General features: G+C 41.9%; 1 protein-coding gene across 1 annotated transcript; it reads right to left on the bottom strand.

The window, feature by feature from the left end:
* Positions 1-1172: 1172 nt before the first annotated feature.
* On the bottom strand, positions 1173-7450 carry T265_11916 (hypothetical protein; the record flags this gene model as incomplete). Its single annotated transcript, XM_009178740.1, has 2 exons — positions 1173-1482; positions 7384-7450. The coding sequence occupies one exon, from the start codon at positions 1480-1482 to the stop codon at positions 1204-1206; it is 279 nt and encodes a 92-aa protein (XP_009177004.1).
* Positions 7451-19794: the final 12344 nt, after the last annotated feature.

The raw sequence follows: 19794 nt of genomic DNA, 5'->3' as shown, positions 1-19794 counted from the left end.
GTAACGATGGACGGTCAGTAATAATTGTGGCGAAACCGAGTTCTGCGAACTCTACCTGCGTTTGTTCAGTAGTCGTAATCGGGTAGCAAACAACATATCGAATTAGACGTGAGCAGATAGTATAGATAAGTGGACCGTGGTTCTATAAGAAATTAACGGTAAATAATGAGCGGAATTAAAGGAAGCCTCACGGCTGGATTGAACCTTGGGCAGTTAGCTACAGAGTATGGCACCGAAAGGGTAGTATGCCATAGGACAAAATGGGTGGGAAAAATGTGCAGTTCAAAGTGGAACAAAATGTTCAACAACGAACCCAGAAACGAATGTGAATAAATCTAGTCATGAAAACAGTTAATACAGAGTCGACCTTGTATTAGGTAACGAGGACGGTCAGTAATAATTGTGGCGAAACCGAGTTCTGCGAACTCTACCTGCGTTTGTTCAGTAGTCGTAATCGGGTAGCAAACAACATATCGAATTAGACGTGAGCAGATAGTATAGATAAGTAGACCGTGGTTCTATAAGAAATTAACGGTAAATAATGAGCGGAATTAAAGGAAGCCTCACGGCTGGATTGAACCTTGGGCAGTTAGCTACAGAGTATGGCACCGAAAGGGTAGTATGCCATAGGACAAAATGGGTGGGAAAAATGTGCAGTTCAAAGTGGAACAAAATGTTCAACAACGAACCCAGAAATGAATGTGAATAAATCGAGTCATGAAAACAGTTAATACAGAGTCGACCTTGTATAACCTAGAATAGTTTGGTGTTGAAACTGGAGCAGTCACCGGAAAGGAAATGAATTAGTCTGAGGAATGGAGAAATATAAACCATTGCTTCGCGTAATTAATGGTTATCTTTTCCAATGTTTATCATTTTTTTGTGATAAACCGAGAATATTTTCTCAAAATGTTAGTGTGGTTTACAAACCCATTTGAACTTAAGCTTCCGCTCCGGTGATCCAAACAAGTGTAGGTTACAATCGCACACGCTGCCTATAGCCCACTCATTTTCAACGATTCTCCCCAAAATAAATGGCGGCACTTGGCAATCAGCTGGGAAGTGTTACTCTTCACACGAATGCTTCTTGCAAAACCGTCATTGAAAGCAGTTTGTCGCCCATTGGTCATATTTAGTTTTCTACCCAAGAGTTTATCAGAAGGAAAAACATACAGATTAAGTTTTACCAAATGTGTTGATAATTCACACACGAAATTTGGCATAAAAATGTGACTTTCGCACCAAAAATTTGTATTTTCTTTCTACCCATTTGGTACCATGAGGTTCGCTACTCTTTTGGTTTGCATCGGAAAAAGTGGCACCGCTTACTGCAGCACTCGTCACTGGACAGGCAACCATGTTCAAGTTCGTAGCATGCCACGCAAATACCCTTGAACGGTTCCCGAAGATCACAGACAGCATCCCCACAACATCTGTTGAACAAAGTTTTCGTACAGTTTCCACCCAATGGCACACAGTCATCTGGAAGAAAAGAATTAATGGAAACCATTTATCGCATAGGCTGTCTAGCAACCTGTGAATGGTCGCATAGACATTCTTAGATATGCATCGAAAATTTCCCAAAAACAGAGCAAACTCTTATATGGAAATGTAGCACTTCGAAGCCTCGAGATTACCTAAAATTAACATCATTTTAGTAAGTTTGTTGAAACCAATTTCATTGTATGCGTTTTAACAATAATAATACAAATAATCTTTATTCCTAACTTGTTGGCGGCATGCCGTCAGGCATGATCGTGGTTGTCACTCGGATGGCTATTGCGTTCCCTGGTGTCGTTAATGCGTGTAAGTTTAGCCACGAGTTTCCTTTCTACACGACAATCCTCGGTTTACTATTGTGTGAATGTAATGAAAACTGTGCAAGTTAATTGACAACTTTGTGCTAGGTTTTTGTGCTTGCTTCGTATTTTGTTGAGAGCCGCAGTTGTCACACGGTCATTTGCGGCGCAGCAAGATCTGGATAATCTCGTGCCTAATTTTCAGTGGTTTACCTGTCGGAAGCGCCACTTTGGTGTCGACTTGGTGGAGGGAGTCTAAAATGCACCTGAAGACGCAGGTGGAACGAGATCTTTCTCCGAGAAATACACTCATCTGCAAATCAATTTGGTTTTCACGGGAGACTCAATTGAATCTCTCGTTTATGATGTTCTCCAGCTGAATGTGCTGCACACAGGCCGCCCCAGGATTCAGTTGGCACGATATTCGAGATATCGAAGTATATTTTCATGAAGGAGACTACTCACAAGGTTGCTGAAAACTCTCTGACATCCCACGACCGGTTTCGCCCTTCTTGGGGCTCATCAGGTAGGCGCAGTCCCCGAGTTTCCGTCAACCTTATGATCTACTTGAACCCAAATTGCACTGTTTTCGAGAAATACACTCATCTGCAAATCAATTTGGTTTTCACGGGAGACTCAATTGAATCTCTCGTTTATGATGTTCTCCAGCTGAATGTGCTGCACACAGGCCGCCTCATGATTCAGTTGGCACGATATTCGAGATATCGAAGTATATTTTCATAAAGGAAACTACTCACAAGGTTGCTGAGTCAGAGTTTTCAGCAACCTTGTGAATAGTTTCCCTTTATAAGACTTTCTCCCTTTTGAGGCACAGGCTCGGAGACTCATCGATATTGAGATATCAGATGGCCTAACTATACACCAGTAGCTGAACGAGTGAATCAACTGGAATACCACGTTCTGGGCAGTGTTGGTTATTACTGCTTTTCCTGTTACCAGAATAAAACTAGTGTTTTTTAACGAGGTAGGTTATCACATCAACGTGGCGCTAGTTTTTAAATGACAGTGGCGGAATACAGTACCTTCTTTCGGCATTGTCGAGCTGCGAAAACCCACCGCCCATAGTAGTTGGGCACTTGTATTGGAACTTAATTAGTTCCTTAATTGCAAGAAATGTTTCAGTGCACTTGTTCTCTTTTCACACATTTTTAGGAAACAAGATTGCCAAATTTTCGTTACTGTCGTTGATATTGTTGGTGCTCCTGATGCCGTATTATATGAGAGCCTCTTGTTTCGTGCATGCGTCCACTGTGATATCACTTGCTTTTCGTTGATGCTCCGATCCCGGTATCACTGGGTGCATTTTGTCTTGTAGTGGCTCAGTAACGTAGACCAAGAAGTATGTTTACCCATAATTGCAGCGAACGTAAGAGATTTTCAGGATATCACAGAAAGAAAAGTTCATATATCTGCATTCGAAGAAAGTAAAGCATCGATTTACTTTCGAGTTGCCGCATGTTGAAGAATGGAAGCTAATAATAACGTAGGACCTTTCAGTTCGAGGCGTTCGGTGATTTCGGAAGTAGGCCTATTCGAACAATTTGCTGTCTTCAAGAGGCCACCAAAATGTGCAGTTTTAATAGACGAAGCCTCCATAGAAATCTTGGCACAGAAAACACTACAGTTCCTGTAAAATTAATTTCGACTTGCATGTAGTGATCGACGACATCTAAAGTTTGGTTTGAAATTAGGTGTTTGAATAACCATGTTGGGGCAAAGTAGAGAACACCATCAGTCTTGATGACGCTCCACAGGTGTGGAACATTGAGCACACTAGTCATCGGATCCAAAGTCGTTGTTTACATTTATTTGGGGCAATGGGATACATGTATATTGAATTACACGTGTTGTGACTTTTCGAAAGAGCATACTACATGATATGTCTCCCAATGTACAGCGAAGTCACGCACAACTCAACCTATCACACATTATTCTATGAATCTTCGGTTTTGAAACGCTTCTTCACTTGCAAAAGCCCAATGGATTGATTACTACTGAGTGCCAGATAGTTGACGATGACTAGCCCACTAGGTTTGGCACGTGGTTGAATATCTTTGTATGGATTTGTATGACTCTAGTTTCGCTCAAGCATTCCCAATGACGCGTGACAAATAAATAAACTACTGCCAGATTTTCCAGTGATATGACGCAATTAGTAAACGGTATCTTGAATATATCTGCTCAGTGGTGACTGACTGGGGGCCTCTCCTCATCAGGTGTACCGATTAACTTCTAGATCAGTCTAGTGTGGATTCAGCTTCTCTGCTAATAGATGCGGTTAGCCGTCATTAATTAACCCGTGAAACAGCCTCCTAGGATATTTAAACTCGAAAGAACGAGATGGTTTTTTACAACATGCATGTGAGGAAGTCGTTGGGACATCGACGCGGCAAAAAGGAAGGACGGTTCACGTTGTACAGCTTAACCGTAATGGCGCTGCTTTGCAGGTATTTTGCGCACAGTATTTATGCTAGAAGCAGCTGCAAACTTCTCACCGCTCTGTTGAATTTGAGAATGGTTGTCACCACTCTCTCAATTAGGGCTCCTAAGTGAAGTCGGTCTGTGCTAAAAAAGTCACGAAGTACTGAACAGCTGCTTCACTCTTATTGGGAATCATTAGTAGTGCGCATTTCATGGAACTCCAGTGTGTTTAAACTCGTGACCTCCTGACTAAGGATCTAACACCTAGTGGTTCGGTCACGAGCGGCTCATCAGCACTGTGATTAACTCTCATTTAGACACAAGCGTCGCTCACCCTTCAATCACGGAATCCGTAGCAAGTGGCCACGTGTTGACCGGCTGCTTGAGTGATGGCTTTTCAGATGGGAGCTTCACGCCCCTTGTGAAATAGTGCTCATAAGCTACTGATAGAGCGCTGGTAGTGTGAAGAGGTCTGATAATTTTCAACTGAGATTACGTCCAGTCAACACGCCATCACGTGATTGAAGAATGAGTGGTGCTGTGTCCTGTTTCAATGCGATCACCGTACTGAAGAACCGTTCGCAGCCCAATAGTTAACCGCTCAACCTACTATCCGGAAGCCTGAAGTTTCGTGAGATTCGCCCTGCCGATGATTCAGAATGAGATCAAACAGCTGTACATTACTTTCGATTTTTTAGCATACACTATCCTATCAATATTCTGGTCCATTCTGGACGCCAGAAACTTTCAGTCCGCCAAGCCACAGTGACTTTGGGTATGCAGGCAACCTCAATGGTTGATCAGTATCTATTCTTCAGTGTGACCAAGCTGAATTTCTGAGTCCTCTTAGACTGAAGATACCGACGGTCATCGATGTACCAGTTAGTTTTATGAGAGGTATGGATCATGATTTCTTATATATAACCCTTTGTTGCCTCTGAGTAATCTAATCTAACTAATACTCAGCCAAGTATTTATGGGTGGCATTTCTTGAGATGAAAAGTCCACTTCTACCCCCGATGACTCCGATATCTTTCAGTATTTCATTGCGTTAGATATTTTAACTTCGTTTTAATGTATTGTGCGCTCATCAAGGATGAAGTAGCTGGATCCGTTTTTTGTAGGCATTAAGACAAACGTCTTGTAGTTGAGAAGAAGCGGGTGATGCTCATTTCCATAACGACAGTTTTTCCGAAGTGCCTTTTGTATCATTTCCATCATCGATTGGCTTATAAGATAGTTACTACATCGCAATCTGTTCGCTTGGCAGTGATCTAGAGTTTAGCAATAGCGATTCTGTTCACGCAGTTTGTATTTGGTGCTTCTGTCCTGTGAGAAAATAAGCTCGTTCTGATTTAAAGAATTGACGTGAATGTATACTGTCACGCACTGTGGTGAAAACAACTGATGTGACAATTTATCTGGAAGACAGCTAAATAAAATGGAAGCATAAGCACGAGTTCCCTGAGAGCTGTTTCACCAACCACAATCAATTTGCAGAATTTTGAAAGAATCGACACTCACCTGAATCCTCCGCTGCGCAATTAGCTATCATAATAAGGCAGACAAACAAGGGCAGTGATCTCATCGTTATTGGCCTCCGTCAGATTCGAACTGCTGTTTCCAGTTTGCATTTATATGTCGTACAATTTATTATCTTCTTGTTAGCGCAGCGCAGAAGCAATAGCATTCAGTTTTCATGACCTTGCACGTATTTTTCTGACACTTTCTGGATAAGCTTTGAAGACAGGTAATCTGTTAAGAGCAGATTATCCTGGGTCATTGCTTAGAAAATCCAGAGGTTTAGTTTAAGCAAGAGTCAGTCGAAAGCACTTGAGTCACGTGAACCGACCGACGCACTCTGCCGCTTTCTGGCAACACACTTAACGTGTATTACAAGCGGATATTATCGCTTCAACCTGCTAAATCTTGTAGAGTTAGGTTGTTGGAATTACTGTTCAATGGAATAACTCCGTAATTCACACAATTATTTTAACCCTTTTAAAGTCCATATCTCCAACGTCTTGTAAGTTGCCTTCATAACATGATAGTTGAAACAGGCAACTCAGTCCATCTAGTAGAACATTACACTGGCGTCCCTCGACAGTGTGCGACATGCAGGCTACATCGGATTTTTGTCTTAAAGATGGGCAGTGAACATTCTTTCTGAAACTGCTGTTCGATAACTGATTATTCCACAGCTTGAAAACCGTGACAAATTAGTGGGCCATAGAAAGGGTTAGACAGTAGTAAGCTGTGCCAAAATTTGATCACTTTTCAAAAAACCTGAAAAAACCCGAATAACTTTCTTCGGATGCTGTCTCAGTTCAGTGGCTTCCACAGAAGTCCATAATTGCCAGTCCTTTAATCCCGCTTGTTCATCTAATGGAAGTTAACCTTTTGGCATTTCGCTTTCCATTCAGTCAGAGATTCGGTAATTTTAGAACGCTACGTAAAAACTCTTTCGAAAAACTGGAACAACTTAGTTTTCTTTTGAAGCTCAACTTTACGGAAACAGTCGCCACAGAGCCTTCTGAGCATTGATTCGGCCACCATAACCCTCCTTGTTTGTACGAAAAAAACTATATTAATCACCGTATATCAAGCTATTCTTCACCACTGTCTAACAAAACAAGTTGGTTTTTCCGTGTTTTACGAAGCTTGGCTCAAATGGTGGATTGTCATGTTACTGGCCCATAATCTTGTTTCATTTGATTTGTTAAACAAGCAGAATTATCACGGTGACCAGTAGTATTTTGCCTATTTCCGTCGTTTGCCAACCCATTCTCTCGCTGCATGGATATAATGCAAAGAGAGTGGAGATAGAAACTCATTTGCCTAGATGCGAAACACACCACATTTGGTCCAAATCTAATACATTCTCTAAAGATTTGATAATTCAGTGACTACGGTTGTCTGCACACGTCTGAACTGCTTCTAAGCACAGATAGAATAGTCTCACCTTTGCTGCTCAGGTCAAATAACACGATAGATTAACGAATCTGTCACCCAGATAGCCCTGATAGCTTGGGACAGCAAAATCACTGGGGAAAGCAACAAAGGAATTATCGGATTGTGGGAATAATCAAACTTAAAACAAATACTCTCTACAAAAAATGCAACCAGGTCAAGACAGGCTTACTTTGCACAATTGATAGGACAGTTGTAAGTAACGTGGAAACTACTGTTTGTATAAGTAAGGTTTTCATGGTTTACACAATAAACTGTTCGTTTTTCTGGAGCGAATAGTTTGGCTTATATAGCGGACATGTTCAGTACAAAATATCTCATCGTACTCCATGTGGGTTGACACCAAACTCACGACGACAGCCTCCAAATGGAACCTGGAGAGCAAGTAGGGGAACATAGGTCGCTTTTACTTAGCATGCTGTGATGGTGCGAGGGTTTGGACTTTGCCACTCGGACGCATTTTATGAGACAATATTCTAAAGCGGCTATCTTTGGGTTGGCGATGAGCAAGGGGTTCCCAAACGCGTTCACAGTCCCACGCAGTGGTCAAAGCACATATAACATTTATCTATTTCTATTGGAGGACGGATTTTCCGGAGTGATATCCGAACTGTGTCAACTATTTGACGCAAGTCATGCAAACCCATTGTTTGCACGATAGATATATGTATCAAGCAGCCCACAAAACAGTTCCGACCTTTTGGTTCTAATTCACCAAATACGGCCATGACGGACTTGATATATGTTCAAACATCCTGAAATCAACTGTATAATCTTCTCTACTTTATTAACTACTTACACAAATATCAGTTAGCCATTTAACAGTCCGAGTTCCAATAATCGCCGTTTTCTCTGTGGTTCACCCATACAATGCTTTATGACTTCTTACGGAAACTTGTTTCCGTTTGAACTGGAAAAGTTCGGTGTAGATGAGTTGCCATACGCTAAACAAACCTGGCGAAATGAAATCATTTGCAGAACGTAGTGGTTGTATCGAAAGCACCAAACGAGCTCCAGCCGAATCTGTCGCTCACGATACTCTACAACTGAACGTACTGCGTAAAGTCTGCTCATGTTTCAGGTCGTAGTTTGTTCACATCATGTTTGGAGTTGACAACACTTTTTAATTGAATAAACTTGTCTATCCTGTACAAACCTTGAACTTTCCCTTCAACTTCACTGACTTTCCTTAACGAGGAAAAAGAATAGCAGGCAAATTAACTGATCAAACGTTGTGAACTCCTCAACTGAGAACCAGACTAGTCTCCACTACACTTCCGTTACACACTGACATACCCAAATCTGCAAACCGAAAGTGTCGTCGCTGACGTATGACAAATACATGATCAGATTTATTCTCAAGCTTTGCTCAACGTGTAAGATGAGCTCGTGATACATACGAGAGGACTCACTATTCGGAAGCGGAGTGTAAACTTTGAATCATCTTTGACACAAAGATGAAACGACGGACTAGTAAATGTCTGAAAATGGCAACTTTTCCATTTATTGAGGCTCACTCTTGGCTTACCTATATTTTGTTCGAATTGTGCATTATCATTTTTAAGCTCAAATTATGTCAATTTAGGTGCACTCAGCGAACCCGTTCTTCACGGAGAAAATGCACATACACTTGGAAGGACGATGATGTCCGAGCACTACCCTATCTTTATTAAACACCACACTTCTAGACGGACCACTCTTTTTCAGCATTTTGTCTCACCGTTAAAGATCACACCATCCGCAAGGTAAAATACAAATTTTTTTCGTCGGATAAATCTTTAAGCGAAATCATTCATTCGCCGCCAAGGACTCCCACTAAGGAAGATACTAAATTGGGACTTACTCTTTTGGACAAACTACTAAGCAAGGCATCAATCAGGGGCCTTTACAATAAATCATCACCATGAAACGGAATTCCATCTTTTTTAATAACGTTGCTGAAGAACCACACACCCTCAACTTGTAGAGAGCTACCGGATTGATAATCGTGCTTACGTTTCAAATTTTTGTTGTTGCGTACACATTACCTCTCCCCACTGAACATGCTGAATTGACTATTACTAACTAGAATTTAGTCCCTGGTCTGTCACTTGCCAGTTTGACCATGAGTTAAAGAGTTTCATTATTGATACACCAGCCTACCTAGCACATCTAATCTCGGAGCCTTGACTCATGGTAACTTATGTGATCACGCCTGCTTTCGATTCAATTATCCAAGGTTCGCTTCTCCGGGTGCTTTCTGGGACCACCACGCAGACATCTATTACGTTATTCGCGAACTACACATGGTTTTAAACTAATTCGTTTCTGAATGCCGTTCCATTCTGTCACTCGTAGAACAATACCTCAATGCACTCACCATACACAACCAGACCACAAAAAACTGGAAAATTCTGGATAAATTCAGGTTTTTCCAAGGAGTCATCCTGCTTACGTTTACGTTGGAATTTCACAGTGGTTCTGCATCTTGTTGATTTCATTATCTTTATAAATTACACGAACGTGTTCACCGCTGTTTGGCTCCCTACTCAGGACTGTGTTATTATGGCATTCATATCCATCTGTGCAGAGAATTTTCCATAAAGTGAGTCCCACAAAACGCGTTGAGATTGTTCGTGCATGGGCGCAGCATTCATGTGACCATATTACAACCTGTCCTCTTCAATGCGTTCATCATGAAGAAAATGACGCCCTCCAACTGCATTTTAGTTCAGGTATCCTAAGGGCTATCATGACACGCTTTTTACGTGTTTCGCGTAAAACGCGATCATTGTGCTTTTACTCACAGTTATCTGTTCTGCACGTTTCGCTTTGCTGCTATTGTCTTACCAACAATTAGGAATTACATTTGTCTGATGTAAGGTGACTTTAACAGTCGCGGAACTAAAATGTTGGTTACTAAATCTAATGTACGCCCCATCTAGATTTTGGGAAGTACCCCGCGATTACTCTCACGATTTTCACATGAAAATACATAGGTGCATTTTCAAACACCCTTTGAGCGATGGTGGCACTCTTCTGTATATTGAGAACCATGCTATTAACTTCGAGGTCCCACATTTCGCTCGAATATAGGGTTGGACTTCTAGATATGCGAGCGATCTCTTGTATTTTGGCTAGAGCGGACCACTCATTTGCGCACATACGACTTTTCCTACAGTTGTACCATGATGGACTGATGATGACTCTAAAAATGGAGACGAAGCATATGAGCAATTTGCGGAACGGACTAGATGACACTCTTCGCGTGGACTCCAGCTACAAACCAGTGTAGTGATCGAAATGGGACTCTATCCCGATTGGTTTCCACGATCATGTCTTGGCTACTGAATGTCCAGCGACATATCTACCGACATTCCTATTCTGGAGAAATTCACAATTACTGTTCAAGTAATAATTTCGAAATTCACATCATAGTATCAGTTGCTGTTATTGTGTAACAAAGTTTGGTGCTTATCAACAAACTCTCCTTCCGGTGTTGTCTAAAACACGATGGGTTTTTAAATCAGCCGTACGGATTAGGATAGCACGGGCGCCCAGATTTTCTTTCTTCTTGCTTGTCACCTTGGTACGAAATAGTTTTTAAATCACGTGCTTGAATTTTTGGATGATACTTGCACAGTAACGGCGTTTTGGGCTGCTTGCAGTGCACTCTGTTTCATTACCGATACAATACCAGATACACTACCCATTAGCTGGACTCGTTGCTCACTCTTCCAGTCACTTGAAAAATGAGGCCGAACAAATCCGCGTTGAACAACTAGGAACTTTTACACTCAAATTCGATGGGGATGTTCTCCTCTAAGATGTGGAAGAAATTCTATAAATCCACAATGAAAGTATTGCTGTCATCAGCTGTTTCTTGTTCCGTTGCTTTACACACTGATTAAAACAGATAGAATTAGCAAAAACAACATTTTGGAATTTTGGAAATAAATGTATTCATTACAGTAAACTGGGTGATATAAATCAAGTTCCCCGCCACCATCAAATAATGGTTTGCATACAAGAACCGTATGTGAGAAGGTAATACAGACTTGCGACTATTTTGGTCGCACTTGTAACTACTTGCCGTACTACTGATTATCCACGCAACGAATATTAGCTGAAGGTTACTAGAAAAATCATTCAAGAAAAGCGGTATCAACTCCTTACGTCATATGAATAGAGCACAGTACTGCTCGAAATAAACTCGGCTTCAAACTAATTTGTTACTAAGGGTGACCCAATCGAATCTCAAGTGAATGGCGTGTTTGCGAGATTATTCACCTGAATGTATTGCACAAAGGTCCCTTCATGCTGTGTCTGGTACGATATTCGATATGTTTTTTATACCGCCCCTAAGAAACACTACCCATAAGGTCGATGAATAATTTTCTTTAGTCCACTATTGGTTTCGTCGTTCTTGGACTCATTAGCTGCTAAAGCCAAATTACGTTGCAAATGAATGTACTACACCAACTGATCCGATTTGTTTTCAAATTAAATGTTTGGTCGAGGACCCCGCCTACCTGAAAACCCACTTACTGGAAACATCTGAGCCTTAGTCTGGCATAATATTTGATGAAAGGAAATAAAGTCGTCCGAAATCATCACCAAATTTTTCCTACTTCAATTATCAGAGCGAAAATTTTTACCGATTGGTTGAGTAAGCCATCTACATCGTTTTCATTCCTGGTAAGGGTATTCTGAACTTTCAGGCAGTTGTTACGGTGTGAATTGCTTAACTCACTCACCGAATTATGTAAACAGACTAGTGGTTACATAATGAAGGTCATCTGGCGTGAAACAGACAGAGCATAGTTAAGGTTGGGAGCCTCTGTATAGAATGGTGGTAATCCACAAACCATATTCACCTGAGACACCTCATGAGTTATGTCAACAAAATGCGTACCTTGTATAATTGTCTGATCGCTACCTGTACACCAAACCACATAGACTTTGACCATGCGTCTAATGGTAAACGAACGACACACTTTAGTACACCTTACATATACTTACTGTGTAAGGCAGTGCAGTGATTTGTATGGTCTAGCTCACCTTTTTTTCGTTATGTATCCCTGGATTCTTCCGTTAGTTTCACTAACGATAAGATTTTCTAGTCTTACAGTGGCCAGTGGTATGGGTGAGTTCCTAATAATTTCTCGTGGGTTCAATTCACATGTTTGTTCTGTCGGTTATATCAGAACCCATCATACAGGTTCTATCGCATGAAATTGGAAACGCTATCAGTATGGTAACGTTCGCGTTACCAAAAAGGGCTGTCGAAGAAGTAATGAATAGTTAGAATAGTCCGCACACAACTTCAATATCGATAGTTTCATTCACTCGAGAGTAGTATACTTCTTCCGTCACTAAGAGACTGGGACTTACGGTGGTGTGACGGTCTGCGCACCTCAATGACCCATTGATCCATACTGGGAGGGTGTACCTGCGGCACTTGTATTCTCTCATAACAGGTTAGTCCATGGTTAGAAATCTGACAAATGCAGTCTGCTGGTCCTTCAAGTTGGGGTTGGAACATGTGGCGGCTTGTTGCAGATGATTGCATTTGCATTTCCCACCAAACACCGCTGCCTTGCACTTGAGCTTTTGAGCCAAAAGCATTGGTTGAGACCCTAATTTTCCTCCTGTCTAGGTGTGGGCCCCCTGACGGTATCCCAGCCACGTAAAAACATGACATTTACAAACCATGGTTGTACGGCAGTAAGGCGTCGTTGTTTCACATTGATGTCATGCTGTCGATGATGGTGATAATAATAATAATAATAATAATAATAATGACGATGAAGATGGTGATGATGATGATGATGATGAATTATGATGAGTGTACTTCTTCATTAACGAGTTTGAAGAAATCAAACAAAGGTGGACATGTTAGAAAAGCAAGTGTACTGAGGTGATAAAAAAGTAGAACTGCCTGTGACTCATACTATTTAACAAAAGAAACCTTCACTTTATAAGAGCCACCAAATTAGTTGGGTGGAGTACAAATTTCATGGACCTTGACCAATTAGATCTAAAAACTCTTGCGATTTTTTCATGGTATGATGAGATTTTCAAATTCTGATAGACTTCATCCTGTTTTTGAAGGTGATCCGTGCTTAAGAGCCCAGATCTACCATACAGTTGCTTGATCCTTGTTTGGATTAACTGCACACTCTAGGGAGATTCCATTCAGTCTAAACTTGACTGCCTGATGTGGATTGTATGACTTATTGATGAGTGGCACTACATGAAAAATGCAGGTTAGTCTTACTGTGGATAAGCCGCTTGTGGTTGAACGCTCTTGTCTTCATCTACTAGTTGGAAGATCGCAGTATCGAAATGTCTTAGAGAGCAGTAAAAGGCAGACCACTGATGAGTCAAGAGAAAACCGAAACGGCTGTGTGTTCACGACTGTTAAACATAAAACACTTTTTCAGGATAGGCTCTATTAGGCACTTGCTGTTATCAATTTCCCCACCATCGCCATCACCATCCTTATTTTTCTCATTCACTTTGTCCTCTTTCCAATTCTTACTGCTAACCACAGTTGCCAGGTTATTCCAAATTTGGGTCGTCCACATGCCAGACCCTACACCCATGGATTCCGTGTTTATGAACCCTGGAAAATCAACCCGGCTTTGTGACCCATCAGTATGCCACTTTGAAGGCACAAATAAGAGGACTGACGAGATTGATTTTGATCAGTGTGATTGGTCTACTGACTTCAGGGACAGTACAACTTTTGGGATACACGGAGCTTTCTACGACCTGCATTGCCCCTTTGAAGGGACATGCTCAAAGACTGTATGGCCTTCAACAGAGCCTACGATTAGCGCATGCAATGCATACACCAAAGAATGGCATTCTTCTGGAGGGCCTTTTCAACAAGATGTGAGCTTCTTACGCTATTCAAAAGTGAGGAGATCTCCAGCTGCCAGTTCAGTGTTTCATCAGTCATGGAAATGTAAAAAACCGAGAGTGCGTATTTTTTGGATGAAATTGTTTGTAGTGAGGCTTTCCGCAGAGTACCTTGTATATATCTACCCGTCAAAACATACGTTAGTGAAAACGGCCAAATATTCACTGAAGGTTCGGTAGTGTACATGTTGTACAAGCGTGCTGTGAGGTGCAGACAGGACAGAATCATCAAATGCATCACTGAAGTCAGAGAACATCAAGGTGGTGGACTACTACGGACGGACTACTACGGTCACACACGAAGAATCACGAAGATGTGGACTATACCATTTCTTATGGACACAACCCTGTTCACTCTTCTTGGACCGTGTCTTCACGTGCTGTTGTGGTATGACAAAGTATGCCACTCGCTGAGTGATTATCCTACATCCTTGAACAATTGAGGCTAATGGATGGGACTTTTTGCTTAGAACAGCACGGTTACTTTTTTAAACTCTCTCGTCGTTCCAAATGTTCCAGCCCTCTATGTCGTGATAGGCTCGAAATAACAGGTTGTGGCATACTTTTGGTGTGTAGCGGCCTTGAGACTCGAAGACATTACGAGAACCGAGATTCGGCCGGTTCGTCCAGGAGCAGCTAAAGCGCTCGAGAATTCACATATTTCTTTACCTTTCTACCCAATTATTTTTGTGTCCACTAAGGATGCATCTCCGGTTAGGTATAGAACATGTCTTAATGCATAGTTCATTTGACCAAACATTTGCATTCGTTCGATATTGTTTCAGCAGCTCACTCAACAATTCGCTTACCAATTTCTGTGGTCTTCAGCACATCACGCAATTTTTATTCTGAATTAGTTAGCCTATTTTTAGCTAGTCTTTCAGTAACTGAGAAACTGCGACTTCCGAATTCACTTCTTTTGTCACGTACTTGACCTACCTTGAACGGGTGAGTAGCCACTGGTCCTACTGCGATCAGATTACTTCCCAGATGTGAGTCCAGTGTACATTCATGTTTTGCAGCCCTGGTGCCTGAGGATGTGCTTTGTAATCCGTCTTAAGCACTTCACTTGTTCAGTGATTACGGGGAATTTTCCCTACCCCTGTATGCCGCCCTGTGATAGCAAGGCTTTAACGCTGCAGTGATCTTACGTGGTACACCAGCTGGAACTCAGTTCCTCAAGGTTCAACCGTATCGATAAGGCAAACGGGGAGCCGCCCGGGGAAGAGAAGGGAGACCATCGTACTGTAAGTGATCGTAATACTATATGATCTGAAGGGAATGCCGTACTTTACTCTGTGATAGGAATGTGACATTAATAAAATGTTTCCTCCAGTTAACCAGTATGTTCATTTTTATGGAAACAATGATGCCCTCTTTCTCCGAGGGTGGATGGTTGCAAAAGGACCAGCCTAAAATCGCACGCACCGACCACTCGACAGTTGGTTATGGAAGCAGACGTTTTACTCATTACGGCCGAATTAGTTTTGAACTCAAAGAGGCTGGTGGTATTCGGAGTGTGCCGGCTGTGCGGAGCTGCAAAAGGACTCAAGAACCTATTCTTTTGCTGAGTGCGCTCTTTGGTCGCCTTACAAAATCCTACATCTTCCAACTTTGACTCTTGAGTTGGAGCTCATAATGAGGTCCCACAAACAACCTTTTTCCGGCATGAGCAACCGCAAAATATCATCAACCCCTGCGACTTATCCTTCCCCGGCCCTCAGCCACTTCCCATTACAACCCGCTGAGTGACTTGCTGCGGTCAATCCACCTGACACTCTTAGCCACTGTCACGTACGTAGATCATCGGTCAGAAAAATCAACCCTTACTAATATTGAAAGATCTGATCCCATTTGCAGCTCTCAGTACCCGTTTATTTTTTCAAACTAGGCAGCGGGTATTTGTTGCTGTCGATGTATGTTGTGTTTCCAAAAGACGCATTCAAGGCTCCGCTTCGAGCCGCTTGGGACGACCTCGGGTGTTCCACATTTTAGTCTTTGGATATCTGGTGATCCTGACACAGTGGCACGTGTTATATATGTTGTCGGAGTTGCATTCGTCCCCAAAGTTTATTGCACCTTAGTGAACTCAACCCTAGTAAACAGACCTGTCTGTACTTTACGGTTGTCTGGTTCCGTTAATTTCAATTCAGGAAGATGCGGTGAACGGTGTTTGTTTGTCGTATCACCAAAGGCTTCAACAGACTTCAGTTCTGGACTTTGGAAAGACGGATAGTACCGAGACCTTGTAGTGGTCGCTTCATTCAGTAAGAAGAACCGATATAGTGATCTCACTGTGTGAACCCCCGAGTTGCATGATTAAGCACTGAAGATACGGAATGAAATGGTGGAATTAGGGTCGGTACTAAGAATACTTAGTGACGCTTCCCTAAAAACTAAGTACTACAGGAGAAAGCTGACTTCTTCCAGTGCAGAAAGGGAAGAAAGAGCACAAGGAGAGGTCCTGTTTACCTGATTGGTCGATTCATCATAAATCCCGAAGAACGTACCGACGAAGTCCACTGAAGATGATGGTAATGAGTCCAACAACCGCAACTTGTGTAATGTGTCGTTATTTTGTTGATTTTCATGCCACTAGCATTCAGAGACAAATGCTGCCATATGTGGTAATGTGCCTAAAACAGATAATATGTTTGCCTATGTGCACATCCGGTTGTCTCCTTGAAATGATAAGGGGAATATTTCGTGAACATTTTTATAATGTACGCGTTGGACGTGTCGTCTACAACCTTGTTGGTGGTTTTCTGAAACTTTTCGGAATGGATACATACATTTTGTAAAAACGAATGGTGTATAGTCAGCTCACTTGGCAAACTTCACAATTGGACTATTCACGTGAGTCAAATTGGATTCTGATCAACCTCCACACTGCTCACCTGGGAAACCAAAGAAGTCTTAAGTAGGGTATTATGCGAAGGAATAATGTTGTGTCTTCACCTCTAAGGAATCCATCAAGTCTCCAGGCTTGTAGGTTTCATGAGCTTGAAGTTACACGCATGACCAAGTAGCTTTTTTCATCTACGGAGGTCTGCGTTTACTGGTTGAATCCCAGACGGTGTGGAGTGGGGTTTCTGTCGCATGCCACTCGATTCCAAAATGTAGTCTCGCAAATCGTTGTTTTGTGGATTGGTCCACTCCTCAAAAACACCATAGGCTATTCAGCAACAATCAAGCTATCAACTAAGTAGGAGTGGACCCTCCACTTGTGCACCCACTCAATCATTTCCGAGTAAGAATGAACTTACCACATCGACTTTCAACTGAATTGGCATCCAGTCTCATGAATTCCGAATTCCTGGGACGACGCGTCTACAAGTGAAGAATTTCACACTGAAAGATAAACTTCCGCTACTGAAGTGGGTTAATGTGGCATCCTCGGACTGCACAAGTTACATTCACAAAAGTCCGTTATTTTAGAAGGTTGACAACAGACAGCCTATTATGGCGTTAGGAATTCTTGTGTATGCAAGCGTTATTTTCGCTGGCACATATGGCGTCCGTTATTCCGCTTGACTGAGCTTGGTTGTGGTTCTCTCTGTGAACCTGTATGCGAGCATCAGGTTACATTGAATCTGATGGTATGGTAAACTATTCCGCACATTGGCGAATAAATGCAAAGTAGGCTTGGATAATTTATATTCACATCTGTACCTAAAACTATGCTGCGATATGCACACTGAGCAAAGTTCTCCATTGCCTGCTCGGAGATACTGCTTTCTGGGTGGGCTTCAGAACAGTCAGTTTTGGTTGCCTCGTCTCTATTCGGCCAAATAACTGAATGCTTTTTTCGATAGTACTTGGTGAGTGTTTTCAACCAAATACGGAGTATCCCACTGAAACCAACCTTTTGTGGATTAGTCCTGATAAAAATATTGTTCAGCTGTCATGCCTTCTGGTGTCAGTATTTCCGTTGTTGTTGAAGTCACCCTTCCTTCAACAGAAATTAATGTTCTTACCTTTAAACTTTCTTCCTTTAACTGAAGCTCAAATGGCGTTATTTTACTTGGGAGTGCAGTCGGGTGGATCGGAGTATGCTAAAAATTTGAGAAGTTGGTGTGTAAGTATGGGCACATCAGGCCAACTAAATCTGACAATGTCCAGCCTCACCAAGTTTTTTTTAATTGCTCGCCTTTCCCTGTAATCAGGTCCCTTTGAGGTACGAAAATTGCCCTGGAAGGTTGTTCAGCTACCGAAAACACCCACAGTTTAAGCATCGGTGTCCTCACCAGCATCAGGTCGGAGATCTGTAAACAGACAACTTCGCGCTTCCAATCAACTCTAGGTCAACCCACGCAAACTCTTGAGGACCAAACAAAATAGGCATGAATAATATCCTTCCAGACACCTTCACATAAACTCCTCGGTTTATTGTTGTGTTGCCACTTTCTTTCACACTTGACTGATGCTTGACTCAACCATGGTTACTTCCGCCATTCATTGATCACTTGATATATTTTCTTCTGTTTTCGGCGCCTCTTTTTAAGAACTGCTCGTTATATCTTCCTAGTACACAGTGGACATTTGTGTGCGTTAGTACTATCTAGATTTTTCAGGCAGTTTCGCATCAGTCAAGCTATATCACTGGTTCACAGAATGGACCAAGGCATGTCAGTCAAGTGAACTAACCTGATAGAATGATTGGGCATAACTATGAGGAGGTCCGTGGTCGAGCAGTGGACTATATTCCCAACCCTCCATTGCTTAAATTGGACAGCTTGGAAGCACTTGCCATCTTCTAAGCGAAACAACTGATTCACTGGGCAGACAGTGCACAACCACCTAGTACAAAATCAGTGGCCATCAACAATGGTGTGGCCTATTTTCACTAATTAACATCATCTTTTATCTAACTGACCATCATTGTCCTTTCTTTAAATAAATGCACATTAGTATCACTACTCCTTTGTGTCAAAGTAATCAGGAATTAAAATGTGTGATCATATGTCTAATGGGCTGAATCATCGATATTTTAAGTGTGAGTAGGTTTTGGGAAGGGAAGCGAGGCTTTCATGAATGATATTCCGAGTATTTTACGGTACTTCTGATTCCTGACGACAAACTTTTATCTACATTTGCACCCACCATACAGATCGACTGGCTCCATGTTCAGAGCTTGGTGAAGAGTGTAACAAAACTTTCTTCAAAAGATGCTGCCGAAACTACGTTTGTGACTTGGTATCACCTTTCAGGGGAACTTGCATTGACTGCTATCCTCTTAACCATACTTGCGTGAAGAATTCAGAATGCTGCAGTAGCCATTGTCATCTACTTCGTTGTGGGTGGAGCCGCATGCAAATGGTTTCTTAAACTTTTACAATAAACGCCATTTCACTAACTCCAGCATGGCTGGTGTTCTTTGATTTCACACTAGCGGGCCGATACACTCATGAACATTGTTCACCTGCGAAATTCAGCGGTAAAAACCCAATCGCATTAAAGTAGGGTAAATAGAAAATGGATTTTAGATTGGACGGAATAAACGTTTATGGGTAAACTGAAAGTGACCAGACAAACGCGCCTCCTTTTTCCTTGAAAATAAAAAGTTGTTTCAATTTCCAATCTACCATCATTCCATGATGCAGTCGGTTGTTTCATTCCAACAACTGTCAGCGTTTTGAGAAAGGTTACTTTGAGTAGTTGCTTTCCACCTTTGAAC

This window comes from Opisthorchis viverrini (genome assembly GCF_000715545.1).
Source record: "Opisthorchis viverrini unplaced genomic scaffold opera_v5_641, whole genome shotgun sequence".
Classification (NCBI taxonomy): domain Eukaryota; kingdom Metazoa; phylum Platyhelminthes; class Trematoda; order Opisthorchiida; family Opisthorchiidae; genus Opisthorchis; species Opisthorchis viverrini.
The sequence above is the reverse complement of the archived record's forward strand: the minus strand, read 5'-3'. Positions and strand labels throughout refer to the sequence as shown.